Source organism: Notamacropus eugenii, chromosome 5 (assembly GCF_028372415.1).
Source record: "Notamacropus eugenii isolate mMacEug1 chromosome 5, mMacEug1.pri_v2, whole genome shotgun sequence".
Classification (NCBI taxonomy): domain Eukaryota; kingdom Metazoa; phylum Chordata; class Mammalia; order Diprotodontia; family Macropodidae; genus Notamacropus; species Notamacropus eugenii.
In genome coordinates, this window is record NC_092876.1 from 225,623,529 (window position 1) to 225,647,488 (window position 23,960).

Here is a 23,960-nt window from a genome sequence, read left to right on the forward strand (position 1 = left end):
CTACATCTTGCTAGTTAACATAAATTTTCTGCACTTTTGTTACTGATAACATTGAAATTGTGAGGTTCTTGTTAATTCAGTATTCAGGATGATAACTTTCAAGGATGAATACTTGCAAATTGCAAAATTGCAATTTTTCTTTAAAATGTCTCAGGATAGTGTCAACCCTGGTGTGATAAACTAATTAATGGGATATCATAGGTTTGTGGTGTTAAATGGACTTTAGAAATAATATAGTCCAGTTTCTTCGTTTTGTGGGCGAGATGACAAGCTTGAAAGCTTCAGTGGGCTTGTCCGAAGTTACAGAGGTAGTGAGTAGTTGAGCCAGGATTTGAACTCAAGATACTTTGACTCATCCGGTGCTTCTTTCTCTGCCTCTCACAAATAGAGGAGCTGTAATTATGATTTCGAGGGCGGTATTTGATCCAAAGTATAATTGAGTATGTATAATTACAAATATATGAAACTAGTTGACTCACTGCCTTTTATTTACCCAGAAGCCCTTAATGCTGTGGTAAAATTCAGTTTTCTCATAGTAATCAATGTCTTCTGTCTTGAAATATGATTGCTTTGAAATATTAACTCTATCTTTTATTAAGTAGAACTCTGTGTTGAAAGGTATTTAGTATTCTAAATTCTGAACCAAGGATACTGCAGGTTCTCAAAATACTTTCTGAGAGATCAAAGGGAGACTGAACATGTTCAGAATAGTTGTAAGTATACTTTGATATATTCTAACTTCTGAAAAAATTTTTTTTTTGGTGGTAGGAAGGCAGTTAGGGTTAAGTAACTTACTCAAGGTCACATAGCTAATGAGTATCTGAGGCTAGATTTGAACTCAGGTTTTCCTGACTCTAGGGCTAGTTCTCTAGGCATTGTACCACTTTTAGGTGCTAGCTGCCTAGCTGTCCCACTTTTAGGAAATCTTAAAACTCACTTAGCCATAATATTAAACAACTAACATGTCCATTTACTGGTGCTACCAGATAGTAAAAAAAATATTATTTTTCTTACCAAGTTAAGAAGTAGGAATTTAGCTCTACATAATGTGAATTTCTTTGTAAATTGAGTTCTTTTCATTGGATTTCCATATTTTTATTCTTAGGGCCAACTTAACCAAGTATTCTGAAATTCCTTTGAGAAACAGATCTATGTACAAACTTTAATTAGAGAAATTATTTTCTTTGGGAAAATGATTTCAAAAGACTGATAAGATCCTGTGGGCTTCCTTATTACATTCAAGTCCCTATTTTAGGAAAAGTTATATAGAAGAGTGAAAAGGGCACCAGACCATGAAACTTAGTCTAGGTTTAAGTTCAAGTCCGTATTTCAGGAAGTGATGTATAGAGGAGAGAAAAGGGCACCTGACACAAAACCTAGTCTAGGTTTAAGTTCCAACTCTGATATTTATATGTATGAACCTAAGACTATAGTTTGGGGGCAACTAGGTGGCTAAGTAGATAGAGCGCTGGGTCTGGAGTTAGGAAAACCTGAGATTAAAGTCGGCCTCAGCAACTTACTAGCTATGGAAACCTGGGCAAGTCACCTAACCTATTTGCCTTAGTCCGCTGGAGAAGGAAATACTAAACTACTCCAGTATCTTTGCCAAGAATACCCTATGGATAGTGTGGTCCATGGGGTCATGAAAAGTAGGATATAATTGAACAACCACAAGATCACAGGTTAAATAAAATTTAACCTCTCAGAGTTTTGAATCAGTCTGTAGTGTGGGAATAATTATATTTATTCCATCTGACTCATAGGGTTATTGTGATGCTTGAGCTTTGTACAACTTGATGTTGTTATAAATATGTTACTGTCCTTTGACTGAGAAGAACTTTAAATATTTTTTTCATCAGAAAATACTCCAAGTCATTTCGTATTCCTGATGGGAAACAGGGCGGTTATTCCCCACCAACATCCTACTCTAAGTCCTTATTGTGGTAAAGGGTTCTCAGAGGTGATGTCAGTGAAGCAGTCAGGACCTGCCAATCAGAGAAGGCATTTGGTCTAAATCTGGAGATAGGACTAGCTTAGTAAAGTGGAAGAGGTTCATTACTAGGCTGGCTGTAGTGTGCTTTTTGGTCACAGCAACTCTTGAAGGTTGTCTGTGCAGTTCAGTCTGAATCAGTGGTAGAATAATGCTAATGAAATGACAGAAGCTTTAAGTATTTGAAATGTATTATTTGGTTGTAATATAAATGATTAATGAATTAGTTGATTCATGATGACATTATGTAATGAGTGAACTGGCCAGGAAGCTGCCAAGCATTGTGCAGCTTCTTCATGATGTTTGTTCATCTGCTCTGATGAACACAAAGCCTCAAGCAGATGAAGCCAACAGAGTTTCATCAATCATCATGTATCGCTTAACCACAAATGTTGGGGGGGGGGGTAATTTTAGAATACTTTCTTTTTTGAGTTATGCCACATTTAAAAATGTGCACTTGGCAATTGGAGATTTTTCCAGCAAGGCTCCTAAATATGGGTTTAAATTAGATACTGCCTAGTAGAAAGATTACTAGACCATAAGTCATTGTCCAGGTTCCAGTTCTGGCTTGGCTTATGATTAGCTGTGACCCTGAGAGGATCACTGAGTCTATCTCTGGTTTCCAGTTGTAGTTTTTTTTATTTGTAAAATGACAGAATTGAGATCTTATAAGATATAGCTCCAAAATGATCTGAGAATATGATTTTAAATAGTAAATTATGTGATTATCTAAAAACAATTTGATTTCTCCTTGAGTCAGTCATTAGTACATAGTACAGTATTTGTAGGAATTCAGAGAAGGTGTCCACAAAACCATTACATGTTGAGAAGTTAGAGAAAGGTTTCAGTTACTTTGAAAAGAATTGGGAACAGAATTCTGGGTACCAGGATAGTAGTCACTTGGAAATGGTGATCATAATTAGTAAGTACTATAACCAAATACTATAGTTGGATAGCAACTTTGAGATTTGTTATTTGGGGACAAATAAGAACAGGGAGTTTTTTGTGTACAACCATGTTCACACATGTACAAATTCTGAGTTTTTCTCTTCCTCCTGAAATCATGGACTATGCATATTTGTAAAAATTAACATGAATTTTTGCATGTTTAGCTGTGAGAATCAGTCCATCTTTTAAAATTTCAACAATAAAAGAGAAGAGGCCAAGAAATTAAATATAATAAAAAATGAAATATTTATTCTTTTGGCTCAATAATAATGTATCTCACCATTCTTAAAGGGAATAGCAGTTTCTTGCATGCAAGTCACCGGCACACTTACTACAAGTCAATAGCTTTATAAAAGTACTCTACATTAAAATTTTGCTTGTGTAAGAAAAACAAATTGTTTTACATTAGGTGATTATACAACTTTGCTACTTTGCTTTTGTGAATCAAGAGCGTGGATCCCACATAATTTCTACAAGTCTAGAGCAGCATGAATTAAAGAAAATAAGAATTATCTGTGTAAATAAATAATGAAAGATAAGATGATTATGAAAATGGATTGTGTTGTAAAGAGTATAGTTAGAAACAAATGATCTGGCTTTGTTTTTTTTTCCCTAACAATGCATTTTGCAGTGTGAAATTATTAGAAATATTGTATCAAAGCAAAGGAACCCCCAAATGCCCTTTTTCTTTTATTTTGAGTTCTTCATTGAAAAGTATCATGGATTCAAAAGTGTATAGTTGTTAATTGTTTTTTAAAAAAGGTGAAAGCATAAAGTAAAATAAACTTGCCATGACACCAACCTGAAAATAATTTTCTTATGTACAGAATGCTGACAAAACAATATTTTTTACAATATTTATATTTAAACATGTTTTAACAGATTTTTTAAAACAAAAAAGAATGAAGTAAAGGTTAAGGTGTTTTCCTAAAATCTCGATAGACACCATATGATAGTCACTTAAAATTTGAAAAGCAAAACTAAAGAAGCTGTTAAAGAACTGTAAATTATTACTCATGACATAGTAGACAGAGGTCTGGTTGAGTATTTGTTTTTACTTTACCACCAACGTATGGCTTTCTATAATAGACATGAAGAATGGAAGGAGTAAGAAGCTACAGCAGCAGCACAGGCAATATTAACATGCGTTAGTGAGAGCCTCCAAACTATGTATAATGAATGGTATAGGATACATTATATTCGTTGCTGCACGCTTGCAAAAAATACACATACTGTGGTACATATTTGATTCATAAAAGTTATTTATCTGGCCATATATATTTGCTCAAACATGCACCACAGGATAAAATAACTATTTACATAACAGAGGCTGTTTCATTGACAAAAATGTCAGCTTTGTTAGAGCAGAAGATGGCTAAGCAATACTGCAGGAGAATGTGGAACAACTATTCTCATATGATATGTTTTGTCTGTTACTTTGACGAAGCAGATTCCTTCATCAGCTTTCTAGAAAGTAACATTTAACCAAAACAAAATATAGGACTTTGATACTCGGAAGGAAATTTGCACTTGCTGAAACAGAATTATTTTCAAAAACTAATCCGTTAAAAAATTAGAGGAGACTTTACAGGCACATAAAAGTGTTTACAATGAGACACATAACAAGCTGAAACACAACCAGATTTAGGGCCATCTAGGAAATGGAAGGATTGTAAATATGGTCGACATTATGTATTTTTTCCCTCCCTGGGCATTAGCTAGAACTGTAGTAGCTATCATGATAGCAAATAACTTCTGTCTGTATATTTGAGGGAACCATAGAACAGAACTCTTGGTTCTTATACATTTTCCTAAAATTTTAAACTCATTTACAAAGTCACAAAGGGAAGTGAACAACTTGTGATTTAATTAAATGATAAAATAACTAGGTCAAATTTTGTTTAAGAAAACATGGAAAATGTTGCATGTGAAATTCAGTGGATGCAATTACTATACTAAAGCTGTTTGGTGTTTATGTAATCATATCGATCATTTTGAAGACCTTAACTGGTCCTTACAGACTAAGTAGCCACTTTGTCTCTTCTCAGCAGTGTCAGTTGGTAGTGAGAACAGCAAACCCCTGTCAGTGTTGTTACCCTGTTTTACAGAGTTACAGTGACAGAGGGGTCACTGTCTTGTAAGAGGCACTGACCTTAGGTATGTTTGAAAAAAAAAAAGCAGTTTGGCATAGACCTCCTAAAGGAGTCCAGTTGACACAAACACATCACCTTCACAGGCTGTAAACAGTTTATCACAAAGAGAGTTGTTTTTTTTTTTTTTTTTTTTACTTTTTATGTTCCCTGTCATCTTTCCCTTTACTTCCATTTTCTAGTCTGTCCATTTCAAACTTTTCTTTGTCTGGTTTTGTTACACTATCATATGAAGGTGGAGAGGTTGTAGAGGAACTTTCATCTGTCTTTTCTGGAGTGGTGTTACCATTTAGTTTATCAATAATTAAATGTTCTTTAATAGGTAGGTCTACCCTACCTTTACCATTATCGTTATTATAGCCATTTGGTACCTTTTTAAGCCTTTGTCTAAAAAGATAGCATTTGAAACTACGCTGAATGATAGCAGCAGAAACCTCTTCTTGTTTCCGTTTCAAAGTAGTTGTAATTGGCTCGTAGGAGACTTTGGAAGGATTAGATGCCATAAACCGATCTTCCATCTGTATTCGAAGAGCATCCATCTCTCCACTCTCACCCAAAACACGCTTTGTGAAAGCAAATAAGATGTCAAGACAGTGAATTCTGTCCCCACTTACCATGGGCAGATCCATGGCTATGAGTTGGACTTTGTTTGGTTTTGCTATAAGAAGAGGTGGATCCAGGGCAGCTGCAAAATCAGAGAGTTTGCTGTATTCTATGAACTGGGTGGCGTCAGGATCAAACTTCTCCCAAACCTCATAGAACATCTCAAAGTCATCCTCACTCAGTGGCTCAGCACTCTCTTCAGTAGCAACACTGAAATTCTCCAGGATAACAGCAATATACATGTTTACCACCACCAGGAATGAGATAATGATGTAACTGACAAAAAAGAAAATCCCAACAGAGGGGTTGCCACAATCTCCTTTGACAGAACTTCCAGGGTGAATTGTTTCAGGATCACAGTCTGGTGGTCCACTGTTAAGAATGGGTGCAAGCAAACCATCCCAACCAGCAGATGTGGTTATTTGAAAGAGGCAGATCATGCTGTTGCCAAAGGTTTCAAAGTTAAACATGTCATCAATTCCATATTCTTTCTTAACATAAGCAAAATTGGACATTCCAAAGATAGCATAGATAAACATGACCAGGAAGAGCAGGAGCCCAATGTTAAACAGAGCAGGAAGGGACATCATTAAAGCAAAGAGCAGCGTGCGAATCCCCTTCGCCCCTTTTATGAGACGAAGGATTCTTCCAATCCTGGCAAGACGGATCACTCGAAACAGGGTAGGGGACACGAAATATTTTTCTATCATTTCAGCTAGAAACATACCTGTGGGAAAAAGAATAAACTCCTTATTATGGAAAATTCATCTTTTATAACAGTTCTTTAATCTATACTAAGATGACAGTGTATCAAATATTGAGCTAGATTTTGAATATGGACATTTTATTTTAGAACTCTATAAATTATAGACTTCTACAAAGTTTAATGAACTCATGACCTAAAGTAAGCATATTAATAAAATATAATTAAGTTTAATAAATAGTTCCAAAGATTTACAGAACAAAATTGAATGTGTCACTAAATCCCCTTCTAGTTACAAATCTATAAATATTAAGTCTTGCACAAATAATCTAATCTCCCTGACAACAAGCACCTATTATGTACAAGTCATTATTAGATGCTAAGGATATCTAGATGAAATATGACATGATCCCTGACCTCAAGGAACTTATTATCTAGTACAAGGGATAAAGGTGTGAATAAATCAAAATGACAAAAAGAAGTACGTAATGAGAAAACCAGAAAGATCTAGGCAAAGTTCTTAAAAATAAATTGCTGTGTAATTCCTACAGCTAAAGGGTTAAGAGGAAACTTTTCAGAGGAGGTGGTAGCCATACTGGGCCTTGAAGAAGAGGATTTCAGCAGGTAGAGATGTAGATGGAATGTGTTCCCAGAATGGAGAAGGGTGGATATAGATACAAGGAGGTTGGATGGAGCAGAGCAAGATGAGGAAATAGTAAATTGTCTAGTCTGTCTAGAATTCCTATAGAGGAATTATATAAAAGGAATATGAAGAAGTAAGTTGGAATAAGATTGGGAGGATCTTAAAATTCTGGCAAAGGAATAATAGGGAGCATGACATAGTAGTTAGAGGACTTTAGTCCTTACCCATGGCTTTCTATACTGATGAAATAACAAGCTGAGCAAAATCGGAAACTGCTGAAGGCTTTTTGAGGAGAGGCACAGACAGACATTCATTATTTTAGTTGTTGTGAGAAGGATGAAATAGAAATTGGAAAGAGGAAAGGTAAGGAAGGATGCTTAGGAGGCAGTGAGAGGGGCTAAGTACTTGAACCAGAGTGGTAGTAGTGAGGGGAGTAAGACAGAGGTATCAAACTCATGGGCCACAAAATTCTTAAGTATGACCTGAACCAGTTTAAAATGTTATTGAGAAATGATTAACAAAATAATTAAAAATACAATTTGTGGTTTTCTAAGTTAATAAAGGAATCCACTTCTATTTGAGTTTTACACTATTGACGGAAGAGATATAGTGACCATAGAAACAATAAAATCAGATATGATTAGGGGAAAAGGAAGAGACCAAGATGAAAGTTTGTAACCCAAGTAACTACCATTACCAACAACAGGGAAAGGAGGAAGACGATAGGTTTTGACAAATACGAGTTTACATTTGGAATTGTTGAGTGTGAGGTGCTGATAGGTTGTCCATTCAGGGGGAGATGTATAGCGGGTAGCTGGAATAATAGTATACAGAAGAAGCATGGAATAGTGGATAGAGACTTACTGAGACCTGGGTTCAAATCTTTTCTCTGAAACAGACCTGCTTTTTGAACCTGAGTAAATCACAGCCTTTCAGTATCCCAGACTTTATAGTGTCAAACTCAAGTAGACATGGATTCCTGAGACTGCATATTGACTTAGAAAACAACAAATTAACATTATCTATGTTGTATTGTATTTTTATATATTTCATTAAACCTTTCCCAATTATGTTTTGGTAATATGAGTTTTGACGTCTCTGCTCCAGACAAGTCAAATAGCTGTCTAGTTGCTTTGGTGGAGGGAGTTTTCTTAATAGGAGATCCCTATATATATGATATCACAAGTCCAAATCCCAGCCTCTCCAAACATAATTTAACATGGACAGATCTTATCAGAGTGACTACTATTTCTACTATCACAAAACCTCTGTATTATCTCCTGTGTACTTTTACTTAACACATTACTTAGATATCCATGGGTATCTGTCTGGTCTATCTATATCTATATCTATCTATATCTATATAGACATGTATCCTGCTTCCTTTTTTAGGTACACCTATCTTCGATGGTATCTTTTAAGCTACTTTTTTATTGGAAACCTACGTTGGGTGATGTACTACAGCATCTCTACCATATATTTTTTCACTATCCATTAGGGTAGCTGAAATTCCCATCCTTCTGAGCTCATGGTGCTGTATGAATCAAAGACAGATAACCTTAGAGAGAATATTAAGTCTTAAAAAGATGGACTTTTGATGCAGGAAACAGTTTGGAATCCTTGAAACTATGATTTCCTAAGTACAATCCAGTCTAATTTACTCCATCTATTGAATTCTCAATCCAGCTCATTGTTCATTTGCTGGTTGACATTTAGCAAACTTAATAGTTTCAAGGGATCCCAAGCTGCTTGTTGCATCAAAAGCCTTCACTGTGTTGTGGAAGTGGCCCTGAATTCTCAAAGGCTGGGCTGGGTTCCTCTATGCTATAAAGACCTCAGGTATGACTTTGCTAAGTGAAGTCCATTTTCTGAGGACCAATCTAGGTAATTATAGATAGAGCAGGAAAAGGCTTAGCACTGATGTAGGAGTTAATCTCTCCATGTGTAGTTAGAACTAAGATCAGAGTTTGCTTAAAAAAAAAGAATCATGAGAAAAATACATGCAATAAAATTAAAATGATGGAACCCTGAATTATTTAAATAAATAACTGAAAATTTTAAAAATGTGAATGGATAACAGAACCAACACTATATAGACTATAATTAGTCAGTGAACAGAATCAGTTCAGTGAGCAGGGTTGATAATAAGACAAAAAACAGTGTCTTGCGTTCCAAAAGTGTATGTCACTATGGTGAAGGGGATGCAGTGCAGATACAGGTTGAGGAGAGGTGGATACTGAGGTGGATGGTCTTGTGCTGATTGCATCAAATTCTAGGACACTGCAAAATCCCCTTAAAGATATCACTTAAAGTTCTGCCATCTTTATTTGTAATCTACCCAGGAAAAATAAAGTGAATGAAAAATGCATATTACCCAGATTTTAGCATGAATTTGGAAGATCATACTACAAAGTTTGTCCAATAATATGTATAACTGGGGCAGATAGTACATACAGATTGGATTTCTTTCAGGAAATTTTAAACAATCTTTCACTGATCCCAAGCCACCTTCAAAGCAAAGGTCCATATTTTTCACACTAACATCTTACCAATGTTGCTATATGGCAGCAAAAAGCAGAACACTTGAAACTTTGTGTTTCACACAAAGGGCAGTGGAGAAGCTCGTGATGCACTCATGCAGGTTGAAATACATGACCAACCAGGAACTCTGAAGATCAGGAGTAAAGGATATCATGAAGGAAGCATATGATAGGAAAATGGGCTGGTCATGTGGCAAGAGAGAGAGAGATGACAAGCAGATAATTAGAGTTTTCCCCTGGTATCCTCAAGATTTTAGAAGAAGATGAAGAAGACCTCCAGCACATTTGTTGAATTTATGGAAGAATATGGATAAGAGTCTCACACTGTGGGTATGCAAAGATAGATTGTAGTCTGCAATATTAAAGAGAACTGAATCAATGAGATCACAGATCTTTCTGAGTATTCTTCTTATTCATATATGTATACATGCATACTATATCTTAGTAGGCAGGCCATGTCACTGCATGTTATAATCTAGGCCATGAAATATTTAAATTTATTTTTCCTCTAAGTGGATGGCTAGGCCAATCTCTTTTAAATGACTAGATCTCACTGAGAAGATCCTATAGTGCACAGGTATTTGATGTAATCAACACAATGTCATCTATGAATAGTGGCATCTGAAAAACTTTGCCATTAATGGGAAGGGAATACCTGGGTTCTGACTTTGACTCTATTACTTAATATTTGTGTGACCTTGAGCAAGTCATCACCATTTGGGACCTCAGCTTCCTCACTGGTAAACTAGAGGGATAAAGTAAGGCCCCCTTTACCCCTAAGATATCCTATAACTGCTCTTCTGCTTAGATTCTGTGAATGAAGGACATTTATAATGACAGTCCTTCTTAAGTGGCCACATATCTCTTCATTTTATGTCTTGTTTTGATGTTGGTCAGCATGTTTGCAGGGGCTACAGAAACTTACATGATTTCAAAATGTACAACTTATTTAACATTAACTGTTAAGGTGGCATTTTGTACTATAACAGGAGTTTTTATAGGGGCTTTTAACTTATTTCAAAAAATACCTTCATTACTATATTTCAATACAGTTGTTTCCTGTGTATTGTATTTTGTGCTCTGAAAAATATTGAGGAGTCAATAGCTTTGACCAGACTGCTGAAAGGATCCATGACATACATTCAAAATCAACAATGAGATTACATATTCTCTTATAGTAAACCTTATTATGTCATACTTTTAAAAAAAATCAACAGTGAGAGCTTATATTCTCTGTATATCTTATTCAACTGACAATGAAGTTGTCACTATAGAAGAGTCTGCCAAAATGTGCATAGACATTATCATAAAAGTTTTTATAGATTTAGAAATAGGCATAGTTGTTAATATCTCCTTGTTTATGGTAAAGTTTCCAGTAAGCGGAGTGGGGGTTTTTTTTGCCCTTTTTAATCTTCTTTACTTTGAGATATACTGAAAAACAATCCCTGAGACATTTTAAAACTATGTGACATAAGCATACTTCTTATGTATTAATTTTTCTAATTTCTTTCCAACTTCTTAAGTGTCACTGACATGTCACATATTAATCTGGCACTAGGTTAATAGATTCCAAATGCTAAAATCCAAATATCACCAGTGAACAGCAGATATGTTCAATTTCATATTTATTTGCTGTTTATTTCATGTACAAATCTCCACTAATTAATCTGAATTAGCCAGACCACATACTAAACTATCAGCAACTTGCTTCCCTTTAATTTCTTCTTGTAGTTTTGTGAGGCAATATTGCTTACAATTTTTTATCATCCTCTTCTGTAATGTTTTTCAGAAGAATTTGTACTCTATACCCATGTTGCTATTTGTGGCTAAAACTCTGTGCTTGAGAAGGAGATCAAATGTTTGCTGGCCAAGGTGGTTTCTGGTTTCTTTAAAACTTGTGATGCTGCTAAGAAATTAGAATCGAACCAATGTCTTTACTTTAGTCTGTTTACCATTCTCATTCAATTGATTTTTTAAATAGGTTGGGCCAAGGATATGTTTAATTGTATGCAATGTTTTCTTTTATCTTTACCTCTTTTTTCCTTCTATTTTTCGTGTTTCTTCTGACCAGCTGCTGATCTTATTACACAAAGACAGTTACTTTTTGATTGACTGCTAAGTTGCTTTTTTTATCTGTTGTGATGTAGTCCATTTAATTTTTATGATGTTCAGTGCTCTCCATGTCAAGCTTACTCTTACTCTTCTTGAAGATGTATTCATGATGTACAAGAATGAGGTTTCTGAGTAGCTTATAAATATGTGTCCTTTTTCATTTCTTGATCCCGAAAAGAGTTCTCACCATCCAGCCCTGTGACTGTCTTTGCTTTAATGTCACCAGAATAACCAGGCATAGGTTAGTTTGGGAGTTCTTATTGGGTTATTCATAGATACTTTCTATGTCTTTATCCTCTGTAACACATTGGAAAGTAAATTACAATTATCCCATGGTGGTTTGTTTAAACTCTTCCTCGATACCACATGACAATATGACCAAGCATTCCTTAGAATGATATTCCTTGTTGCCTTAGATTTGGGGATACAAAAAAGAGACAAAAGAAGTCCCTACCCTCAATGAGCTCACAAAATTCATTTAAAATGGGAATGTTAGGATGTTTATGGTTCAGTTCATTTGGTAGGATGTCATCTCTTTAGTCATTAGACAAAACTTGTACATGGATTCTAATAATTGAATAAATATTTGTGGCTATTTACAAACAGTATAATTCTTAGCATTCTTAGCTAAAAATTTTGTTTCTGTTACTATCACTTCAGAAGGAGGCTTTTCAAAGCTGAGAGTCATTTGATGTTTTTATCTTTTCATGAGTTTCCTTGGCCAAAGAGAATTTTTGTACACGTCCATTTTCTGGTGATGAGTTTCTCTGAATTTAGCTAGGCTGGTCCTTGGACAGCAGATAAAAACTAAAATCTATGATTACTTAGAGTTAACTCCTTGCCATTGAAATAAGTCAGAGTAACTTGTTACCTTTGGAATGGAACCTCTGTAAGGAGATTAACATTATTAATGGGAGATAAACAAAGTTTCCATTTCCATTGGGGGCGGGAGAGAGAGAGAGAGAGAGAGAGAGAGAGAGAGAGAGAGAGAGAGAGAGAGAGAGAGAGAGAGAGAGAGAGCGCTGCTGCTATCTCTCAGCTGTTTTGTTCTTACTTTTAAATGCATTTGAGTAACAATTAAAGAATATCATGAGAGACAAAGACAACCTTGTTTCACGAGGCAACACAGTTCCTGTGGAGTTGTTTTGGGTTTTGTTTTTTTTTTGGCTTCAGTTTTTGAAATCAGTTTCAGTAATACAGATCTTCAGGGATTTAATTAGAGTTAAAATAAATTTTCTTACTTGAAGTCAGATGGTTGTGTATGATCTGAGATTATGAGTTAGCATCTCTATAAAGGGGAGCTAAAAGAACATTCCATTGTAGCCTGAGGATTTTTCCTAGTTTCCTGGCTTGGTAGTGGTGGTTCATAGTTCTCAGTGGGTATACATTAAAAGTTTTAGCCCTTTTGTGCTGAGGAGGAGGAAAACCAGCTGTTGAGGAGCACAGAGACTAGTTCTTACTAATAAGGAGGTCAGAGGATCAAATGTGACAAAAATCAAAGACATCATACCCAGAAGACATAGAAAAAGTGTAGTGGAGAATTATGAGAATGGCAGAAGTGTGATTTGCCCTGGTCACATGTATATGCCCCCCATCTATTTGCTCTAGTCTTATGTGTTTCCAGTTTATCTGCCCCTTCTTTTGTATGTATAGTTGATGAGTGTTTATTGGTCATATGTATTCTTTCCATGTATTCTTTCAGTCATTTGAGGTGTGGGAAGGTATACTCTAGTGAATTTTTGGAGATAAATTTTCTTTTCACTTAATTTTCTAAGCTATTTGATTAAATTTATTTGGTTGTGAATTAATGTATCTTCTGGTTGACTAGTAAAAGTAAACATAATTGGGGCTCATGATTTATGAGTTTGAATGAGTGCTATTCCACAGAGTGCTGATGACCAGCTATCTCATCTGGGGAACTTCTTACGTGAGGAATTCCTATATGTCACATGAAGTTAAGCATCTGTATACTCAAGATATTTTGGTACATACTGCATAGCCAGTGAAACACACACACACACACACACACACACACACACACAGAGTAAGATAATTCAAAGTAAGCTTAATTTTCACCTCTATTTGGTCTCTAAACAAAGCATATCTTACCTACAATGGAAAGGATCACCACCACAAAATCAAAAATGTTCCATCCTATGGTGAAGTAGTAATGACGGAGGGAGATCATCTTCAGCACACATTCTCCAGTGAAGAGGACAATGAACACGAGGTTAATCCGGGACAAAATGTTAGTCATATCATCACTCTGGTCATCAGTCTCCACCATCATGGTAACCATGTTGAGGCAGATGAGAATCATGATGCTGATATCAAAGACTTGTCTGGTTACAAAATCAAAGACCATTCCCTGGAATTTATTCTACAAAATATAGAATGTTGTCATTCATTTTCTTTTTCTCCAAAAGGAAAATTTAATAATTCCAAATGCAGTATAATGACAAAAAATGTCTCCTCTGCATTTGAGTGGCAGGATTGGTAGATATAAGCAGCTCTTCCTAAATTATCATTGATCCTTTTATACATACATACACTTTCTTAAGGTCTTTCCCCTTTTCTCCATTTCCCTCTCCCTCTCTGTTAGGTGTGTAAATTGTTAATTGTTAATCTAGTAACAAAGCATCCAGTAAAAGTATAATAATAATAAAAAACCAAAACTTCTTTAGCCTTCATAAACTTACTTTGATCTCATGAGAAGCAATGAATTGAGTGGGTCAGAAACTGAGTGATTAACTGAGTCTGATTCCATCTTAGGATCTCTAGCACCTAACATAGTGCCATTCATATAATGGTTCTGCATATAGATATACATATATATACATGTATGTATATATATGTGTATATATATATGTATATATATATATATATATATATATATATATATATATATACTAAATTGAAATGAATTGTTAAATTTTTTAAATTCTAAGATACCCATGTCTGCACTGGAAGTGGAAGATGGGGAAAGCAGAAGTTACTTTTTTATGGACTTTCTTATGACTTCTGTGTAGGTGCCACCTACACTTCTGTGTGACTATCTCCATGGGACTTTGGATCAAACATGTTGGCAACATTTACTGATACTTTTCTGAAATGTTAGATGAACTGCTGAGTTTTTTCAGTAAATAGTTCTAGCTTCTTCCGCTTTAAAGGAAGAATATTTCCTATCCAAATTGGTAAACAGATAAAGACAAAGTAAACCAATAGAAAAAGATTATATAAAGATGCTTAAAAGGGACAAGCTCCCAGACAGAAGGTGGCATGGAAGTCAGTCAGGAGATCAAAAATTGGCTACATAATGGGAGAATCATAAAGTTTTCATGATAAGGCCAAGGCTATGGTTAGGATGGGAGAAAAGAAGTAAAAAATGAGGCAGAGGAGAGTTAAACACTTATTTTTGCAATCATCTGCCTTCTCCCCAAACTCTTTAAACATTTGAATTTATATGAAGACTAGTGCTATTTTATCTAGGGATGTGTAAATTTTTGGCATCACTGGGCCGAGAATTTCAGTTTGCCTCATTTTGGGGGACTGATAATTCTTAGTCACATTCAGAGTAAGAGCAAATTCTTCACTCTTTAATAAACTTGCAATAAGAGCTACAAAGAGATGATGCCACAAAATTTGCTTGATTTACATCAAATTCACCATGTCAGTATGTCCATAGTATAAAGGATTATTCTTACTGCTGGTCTAGGGATAGGTTTCTGGGGTTTCTTCGATCCTAGTTTCTTCATTGCATTATAATATTTTTTCTGTTCCTCTGTCATAAAAATGTCTTGACCTCCAAAGTAAAGAAATATTATGAAAACTGGTTACAACCATTGACATGTTCAATATGTCACTGAAATTATTTTCATAAAATACTTCTGAAATATTAGGTGAGCTTGAGGGGATTTTAAAATTTTCGTGTTTCCATTTTGAGATACTAATCTAAGTTTAATGCTCCCCAAATTTAAAAAGTGTGAAAGTTCAAGCATATGAGACATTTGTGGAATAAATAATAGATTGATTGCTGGGCTTCAAGTCAGGCCAGGCTCTGTTACTAATTATATGACCACGGATCAATGACTTTTTCAGTTTCCTTCTCTTTAAAGTGGGAATAACAATATGGTCCTTTATAGGATTGTTGTGAGGAAATTGCTTTGTAAAACTTAAAGTGATACTTAAATATGAGTTATTATGTTATAGATAGGAAATAATAATAATTCACATTCTTTTGTAGTATCTTTGCATCAGACAGACTTATAGAATATGTGAGAACTAAGTTGTTTTTTTTTTTAAAACACATTGGAGAGCCCTTGCAAATATAAGCTTCTCTAGCTTTTCAAGTCCTTCACAACCTGACCTCATCTTACTTTTCAGTCCTCATTACATATTTTTCTCCTTGCACTCTTTAGTCTAGGCAAATTGGCCTTGCTGTTTCTCACACACGCCCCTCTTTCTTTACCTCCTCCTTGTAGAATCCTTTGCTTCCTTACAGTACTCAGCTCAAACACCACCTTCTGCATAAAATCCCTCCTGATTCCTCTTGCTACTGGTGCCCTCCTTCTGTAAATTTCCTAAATTTAATTTTATATCAATTCTGTATATGCTTTTATCTGTACATGTTGTCTCCTCTCAGAATGACTGCTAAGAGAGCAGTGATTGTTTCACTTTTGTCCTTGTATACTCAGTGCCCAGAAAAGTACCTGGTATATAGTAGTAGGCACTTAATAAAAACTTATTGATTAACTGCAACAAGTTATGATTTAAATTCTGTTAGGCAGTCTTTAAGAGTAATTTCATAATGAAATCATCCTTTTGTCTTGACATAAGCATGCACTACATGCAATAGGATAGTTTGTTCTATTTTATCCTGTAATCTTTCATGAGATTTGTCTTTAAATAATTCCTTAAGCAGTTTGTGGATTTTTGTGTACAATCCTGAAATGAATCCAACAGGTTCTCCTCCTGAAATCGTGTTTTTATCTGTTCTTTCAAGCACCTGTTTGACACCAGTTTTTTCAAACCCAGGATTTTGACTTGATTGTACAGTGGGGGGAAGTAATGGAAAGCTTTCTTTAAAGTGGAAACTGAATCTAGAAAATGCTTTTCTTCATCACTAAGCCAGTTTCTAAATCTCGTATGCAACTGGGCCAGAATATGGAAGAGCCAGTCAGTTCATTTTATTGTGGTGAACAATCTAAGTGGATACACCACAGGTAAGTGCAGCTTTCCTGCATCTAGTTGGAGTCCTAAAATGATCACCATTTGGATCTGGTCTGGTAGGAATCTTACAGAGATACAATACTATATATAGATATAGATAAAAATAAACACATACATACAGATACTATACACTATAGGGAGGTAAAAACGTATGAAATACTTATCTTCTTTTTTTGCTGGTTGAAGTTATCTATGATGACACCAATAAATAGGTTCAGAGTGAAAAATGACCCAAAAATGATAAAGATGACAAAGTATAAATACATGTATAAATTGACTTCATATTCAGGTTGTTGTTTTACCTAAATAATAAGCAAATGTACAATAAGCGTTCAGTTCATATCCAGTCCGTGCATGTTTCGAATTTGAGGCAAGTTATTTAACATAAGAACAACTTTTGTCTTGCAAAATGTTTATCCAGAGTATTTGTTTCAAATTACTACCCTGTACCTTACTGAGAATTCAGACTGGCTCAAAGTATACAATATCCAGCTTGTTTCCCAACTTGACTTTTTAGAGATAAATACATAAATATTATAGGAGAGGACAAATGTTTGGGGTCTGCATGGTATGGATATGTTATCACCAGAAAACTGAACTATACTGTTATAACTTTCATTTTTAAGAGAAAAAATTTAAGACAAAATATGTTCTGAAATGGTACTTTAATTTTCTCATTTTATTTAGGTAGATTGGAAGTTGCTTGCTTTTACATTTCATCCTGAAGTCACTTATAAATCACCTAATTTATCATTACAGAGCCAGGAGAAGACACTGAATATCTGTCCCTCTCCCCCATTACTCTCAAGTCCTTTTCTCATTGTGAACAATCTTTCTAGATTGGACAATTCAGTATTTTATTACCCATTTAGTTAGAAACTCTCTCTTATATCAAGTATATGTCCATTTAGAATATTTTACTCTTCAAAATGTAATGCTTAAAACAACTGTGATCTTATAATTTATAATATTCTGAGCACCCAATTTAGGAACTGTAATTCTAGCATGTTTATTATAGAAAAATCTAGCAGATATAAATAGTATATAAATGATACTTACTTCTCGTGAATCAACAGCTGCATACATAATATCCATCCATCCTTTAAACGTGGCCTATAAATAAGATATATTTAAATTCTACAAGAAAACATTCTTCAAGAAAATAAATGACACTTTCTTGGACATTACTTGATAGTCTTATTTTACACAACTATTTTCATTCATTATTTTAAAGTGCTATTATGAAACAAGATTTGCAGATGTAGTCAAGTTTTTGTCTTCTTTTATTTATTCTTGGGAACATTTTCCATTTTTGTTCTAAAAATTGCAAATCCAGTAATAATATATGCATTATTCTTAGTGCATACAACTATCCAAAGGGTTCAAATCATTAATACCAAATTGAATTAAGTGCTAAAAGAGTTTCTGTTTTTACACTCATGACTAGTTCTAATTCGTAAAGTTATTAGAGCAAGTAAAAAACAGTAAATTCAACACCAAAAGGTAAGTGAGTGCTTTCCTGTGTGCAAGACAGTGTACTCAGTGCTAAATATACATATAACAAAAGTAAACAATACCTATAATATATTCTTCTGGGATACAAAGAGGTTGGTATAGGATGTGAACATAAAGTAGCATTATATGCAAGCTAATACAAGGTAGCTTTAAGAGGGAATGAAGACTAAGAATTGAGGAGATGGGGGAAGTTCATGTGGAGGACATGGTGTCTGAGAGGACACTTGAAGGGGGATCCAGGGATGAAATGTGGTGAATGAGGAACAACAGCCAAGAGGCTAGTTTGGTACACATGGAGTGCATTAGGGGGAAATAAAATGACATGAGTCTGGAAATGCAAATTGGATTAATATTGTGAAGGGCTTTACACATCCAACAGAGAAATGTACTTTTGATCCTAGAGGCATAAGGATTCACTGCATTGTTGAGCAGGACAGTGACATGACTAAACCTGCATTTTAGGAATATCAACCATTGGAGTAGGGAGAAACTGATTATAGGAAGACAAATTATTATAATAAGGAAATTATTATAATAAGACAGAAGAAATGTTGAGGAGGGACCAAACTAGGGGGATTGTAGTATGTTGAGAGAAAGGGGCAGATCTGAGAGATATTGTGGAGGTAGAATCGACAAGACTTGGACAACTGATTGCATATGGAGTGTGAGGGGGAGTTTAGAGTCAAGGATTACTCCAGGGTTGTGAACCTAGGTGACTAGAAGAATGATGTTATTCTAGACAGAAATGGGGATGTTTGAAAGAGCAATTTGTTGAGAAGAAAGAATATGTATTCAATTTGGGACACATTGAGTTTGAGATGACTAACAGGCAGTTGTTGATGTAAGGATGGAAAGATAAAGGATGTACATATATATATATATATATATATACATACACTCATATACATATATATACACATACATAGGATGTGCTTTTGTATGTATATATAAAGAAAAAGGGTGTAACTTCTATATGTGTATATGTATAAAGATATAAATATATATAAAGAAAAAGGATGCACTTCTACATATGTATACTTGTAGTATATATACACAGATATACTCGTATATAGTATATATACTTCTATATGTATATATAATATACACATATAATAAATATAAATATTTATTTAAATATATTTATGTCTATATATACACACATATGTATATATTTGGGAGATAACTGCACAGAATTAATAATTAAACTCAGGGGAACAGATGAGATCACTGAAAGAAAAGAGGTCCCGAAAGAGCTCTGAAGTATGATTATGGTGAGGGGATATGGACAATGATTTAGCAAAGACAATTGAGGAGTAGAAAAACAGGTAGGAAGAGAGCTAGAAGAGTACAGTGTCATGAATAGTCAAGGAGAGGAAAGTATCTAAGAAGAGGGGATGGTCTACAGTGTCAACTACTACAGAATGGCCAAAAAGATGAGGATTGAGAAAAGAATATGCCATAGGAATTACTAAGATACAAGAAAACCTTGGAGAAACCAGTTTCAATCAACTGGTGAGGTTGGTAACCATATTTAAAGGCTTAAAAAGTAAGTATGAGGTTAGGCTGTGGAGGCAATGAGTATAGATGGGAAGAGAAATATAGAGTAATAGTTTGAGAGGATGGCAGAGTCAGTTTAATATGTTTTAAAAACTGGGGAGTCCTGGGCATGTCTATAAACATCAGAGAAAAAGCCTGTGGGAAAAGAGTGACCAAAGATTAAAGAGACAGAGAAACAATTGAAGGGACAAGTTATTGGAGTTGAGAGAAGGGGAAAGAATCAAGAATATAAATGGAAGGATTGGCAAAGAGAAAGGTCAGCTCTTTGTCAGAGACTAAAATGAAGAGGATGGGGAATAATGTTTAGGGGATTTAAGGTACGGAATTAGAGGAGAAAAAGAAGGCTTTTTGGTAAAGTCTAAAGAAAGATCCTCTCCTAAGAGGGAAAGGAAAGTGGTGGTACTTGAGGAGACAAGAGAATGTTTTGAACAGATACTATGAAGAATGTAGTTGAGAGTAATTGAGAAATAGGATGAGCTTCCTGCAATGAGGGTCCAATTGATAACAAACATTTGTAGTGGACTCAGCATGGTCACGTGGTCTCCTCCAGTGATACTCACTAGCACACATGTAGCAGTGGAGAATTATGAAATGGAGGTTTGGCAAGATATGAAGAATGATGCAGAGTATTCAAGGTAGATGATAGCGTAAAATAGACTTGCTTAAGTATGGATGAAAGCTGTGAAAGGAAGTAAATGTGGCCAACACAGAAGTAGTGGATAAAGAAAACAGCAAGGGAGGTATAGAGTGACTGGAAATCGTGATGGAGACAATGATTAGGCTCAAGAAGAATAAAGCAGAGGAAGAGAGGAAAGAAAAAGGGGATATAGCCTAAATGAGGGATTTCATTGAAGAATCACTTTACTCAAAATGTCTAAACTATTTGTCCACATAGGCAAGGTCTGTGAGATCACAACCAAGTTTTTTACCTTACATCATAATCAAACTCTACAAATATGCTTATTCTCCTTAGGAAACTGAGGATAATAACTAGGACCTAGGAAGGCAACAAGCATATAAAATGATGCAATAAAACTGTAAAATAAACACTATATAATTAAATTTTCATCATCAAAAATGAATTGAAACACAGAGAACATTTTAAAGTAATTACATGAGCCATTTTCTTCTCAAAGCTTTGTTTTCAAAAGGTTTTCCAAGTGTGAGCAATATAAACTGAGTTAATTAACCACATATTTCTCCATCAAAAAGTTGTAAGTCATGAAGGCCATCGCAACAGAGGAAGGATTATACTAACTGGAAAATTATAAGCCATCATTCACTTTGGTACTGCTAATCATATTCAGGTAATCAGACTAATAGGAACTTACCACTTGAAGCAGGGCAAGATATCCAGCTCCAACATTATCAAAGTTTACTTTCACATTTTTCCACCGAGCCTGATCTCCAAGAGCCTGACAGTCAGTATAATTATTGACTTCCTTAACTTCAAACATGGTACCAGTGGTGACATTAACACAGTGGTAGAATTTTCCAGCAAACAGATTCACTCCCATGATGCTGAAGATGAGCCAGAATATGAGACAAACCAACAGGACATTCATGATGGAGGGAATGGCTCCAACCAGAGCATTCACAACCACCTAGCTCAGAAAAAGGAAACTGTGCATTAAAAAAAACCGCACATCTTTTTACTTAAGTTCTATTTTATTTCCTACTAAAAAGCATTGTGCATATTTTTTTTAGTAAAAACATTCATAAAAGAATTGTATCTGCCATATTCAGTGTTTTAAATAAATATTTGGTAAAGGTAAAAAAAGTGACAGAACTTAAGATCAGTAGTATATTTGGAAAGCAAAAGTATGAAAAAGAAATAAAGGAAAACCTGGTAGTAAGATGGAGTCATAAAATGTTTGTATGCTAGAGAAAAAAAGGAGAAAGAGACATTAAATACCAACAAAATAAATTAAATTAATAGGCAATACAAATTAATATACAAAAAAGTTAATATATGAAGTTAATGAATATATGAGAGGATGGTTATGCAAAGGACTTTACAAATAAAACAGGTGTTTTATATGCCTTCAATCTATATTTTCATATTTAAAATTTTTCAGAATCTAAAACACAATAAGAATTTGTTTCCTTTTTGTTTGGTTATTCATAGTTTCTAAAAAGTATATTGCAACAAAAGTAAATTTTCTTCTGAAGACATAACACTACTGCTCCACATTTACCTATGTGAAATGTTAGAATTTGTGATGTTGTTCAAACATTTAGATTTACTTCAGCTATCTTAAGACTGATCTAGTAAGGAAGGAGAATAATCTAGCTTTTATCTGATAAAAGCAGGGTTATCCTAAGATATCTGTAAGATATTTGGAATTGTAAAGATTTATGTTGAGCACATAATTTTCCATTTAATCTGACCACTCCCTCATTGATTGTAATAAACTCTTTAATTGAGGAGTCTTAAGTGGCACAGTGGATAGAGCATAGGATTTGGAAAGACTGGATTTCAAATCCGGACTTAGATACTTCCTAGATGAATGACCCTATCAAGTCTGACCCTATCAAGATAGACCCTTCTGCTTCAGTTTCTACACCTATAAAATGGCCATGATAATAATAACTGTCTTATTGCCTAGAAGGGCAGCTGGGTGGTTCAGTGGATAGAACATTGGGTCTGGAGTCAGGGAGACTCATCTTCCTGAGTTCACAGCTGGTCTTAGACATTTATTGGTTTTGTGACCCTGAGCAAGACACATAAGTCTGTCTCAGTTTCCTTATCTGCAAAATGAACTCAAGAAGGAAAAGGCCAACCACTCCAGTATCTCTGCCAAGAAAACCCCAAATAGGGCCATGAAGAGTCAGATGTGATTAAAACGACTGAACAACAACAACCCTCCTATGATTATTGTAAAGGATGAACTGAAAAAAATATTTGCAAATCACTTCACAAACCTTAAAGCAGTATATAAATGTTATCTAAATGGGCAGGTCGGTGGCACAATGAATAGAGCACCAGGCCTGGAGACAGGAAGGCATGAGTTCAAATCTGGGCTCAGGCACTTATTAGCTGTGGGACCCTGGACAAGGTACTTCAGCCTTTTTTGCCTCAGTTTCCTGAAGAAATAAGCTGGAGGAGAAAATGGCAAAGCACTTCAATGTCTTTGCCAAAGAACCCCCACATAGGGTCATGAAGAGTCAAACACTACTGAAAAATCACTCAGCAGTCATCATCATCATCATTAAAATCACGGACCGAATCAAGAACCGAATCTGGCTTGGTGCCTGTTTTTGTACATCCAGTAACTTGTGAGCCATACAGAAACAAACAGCAGTCTAGATCTGGCCCTCAGGCTGTAGTTTGAAAACCTTTGATTTAGAGTATATGTAAAACAAACAGTGCTTTCAAGAACTTCTGAACCCTTTATTCAGGAAAGATATGGGTTTGAATCCTTTCCCTCCCTGCCTCTGCTTCCTCCTCCCCTGCACTTAGTGGCTGTGTGATCATGGGCAAGTCACTTAACCTTAATCTCCTGTGTAAAATCAGAATTAATAATGAGTCACAAGACTGTTGTGAGGACCAAATAAGGTACTGTAGTATAATAGTTCATAAAAAGTTATAGCAAAATGGAAATATCTAATTTTATTATTTCAAATCAATGCAAACTAAAACTAATTTTTCATTCTTTTTCATTTTTTTTACATAGAAATTGAAAACTGTAATACAAGGGGATCACTTATCCTTATTCAAAAAATTTGTGCTGAAATTACTTTCACAGTATATATGTTTAATTTTGTACAATTTCAAATACAGACCAGAGGTGTTTTACCACAGTGGAAATTAAAAGAGTGCACATATACTCTTCAGGTTAGAATACACGTAACAAGAAGAAAATAAACTAGATTAATTGTTTAATCAGAGATCAAGAATATAACTTATAATTATACAGGTAGTTAAATGCAAAAAAAAATTTACCCAAGCCATTTTTGCCTTTAGTGC

At 34.9% G+C, this 23,960-nt stretch overlaps 1 protein-coding gene and 1 long non-coding RNA gene across 3 annotated transcripts in view; one reads left to right on the forward strand and one right to left on the reverse strand.

Annotated features, from left to right (window-relative positions):
- The window catches only part of LOC140505805 (uncharacterized), a 131,556-nt gene that overhangs the window by 51,230 nt on the left and 56,366 nt on the right, over window positions 1–23,960 (forward strand). The window lies entirely within an intron of this gene.
- The window catches only part of LOC140505803 (sodium channel protein type 3 subunit alpha), a 153,939-nt gene continuing 133,139 nt past the window's right edge, over window positions 3,161–23,960 (reverse strand). For both annotated transcript variants that reach the window (XM_072612187.1, XM_072612188.1), the window contains 6 exons: window positions 21,322–21,594; window positions 17,978–18,031; window positions 17,083–17,220; window positions 15,394–15,498; window positions 13,799–14,069; window positions 3,161–6,418 (listed from right to left, as the gene is read on the reverse strand). In XM_072612187.1, coding sequence (XP_072468288.1) covers window positions 5,223–6,418; window positions 13,799–14,069; window positions 15,394–15,498; window positions 17,083–17,220; window positions 17,978–18,031; window positions 21,322–21,594 — 2,037 coding nt within the window. In that variant the 3' untranslated portion in view covers window positions 3,161–5,222. The remainder of the gene's footprint in view (window positions 6,419–13,798; window positions 14,070–15,393; window positions 15,499–17,082; window positions 17,221–17,977; window positions 18,032–21,321; window positions 21,595–23,960) is intronic.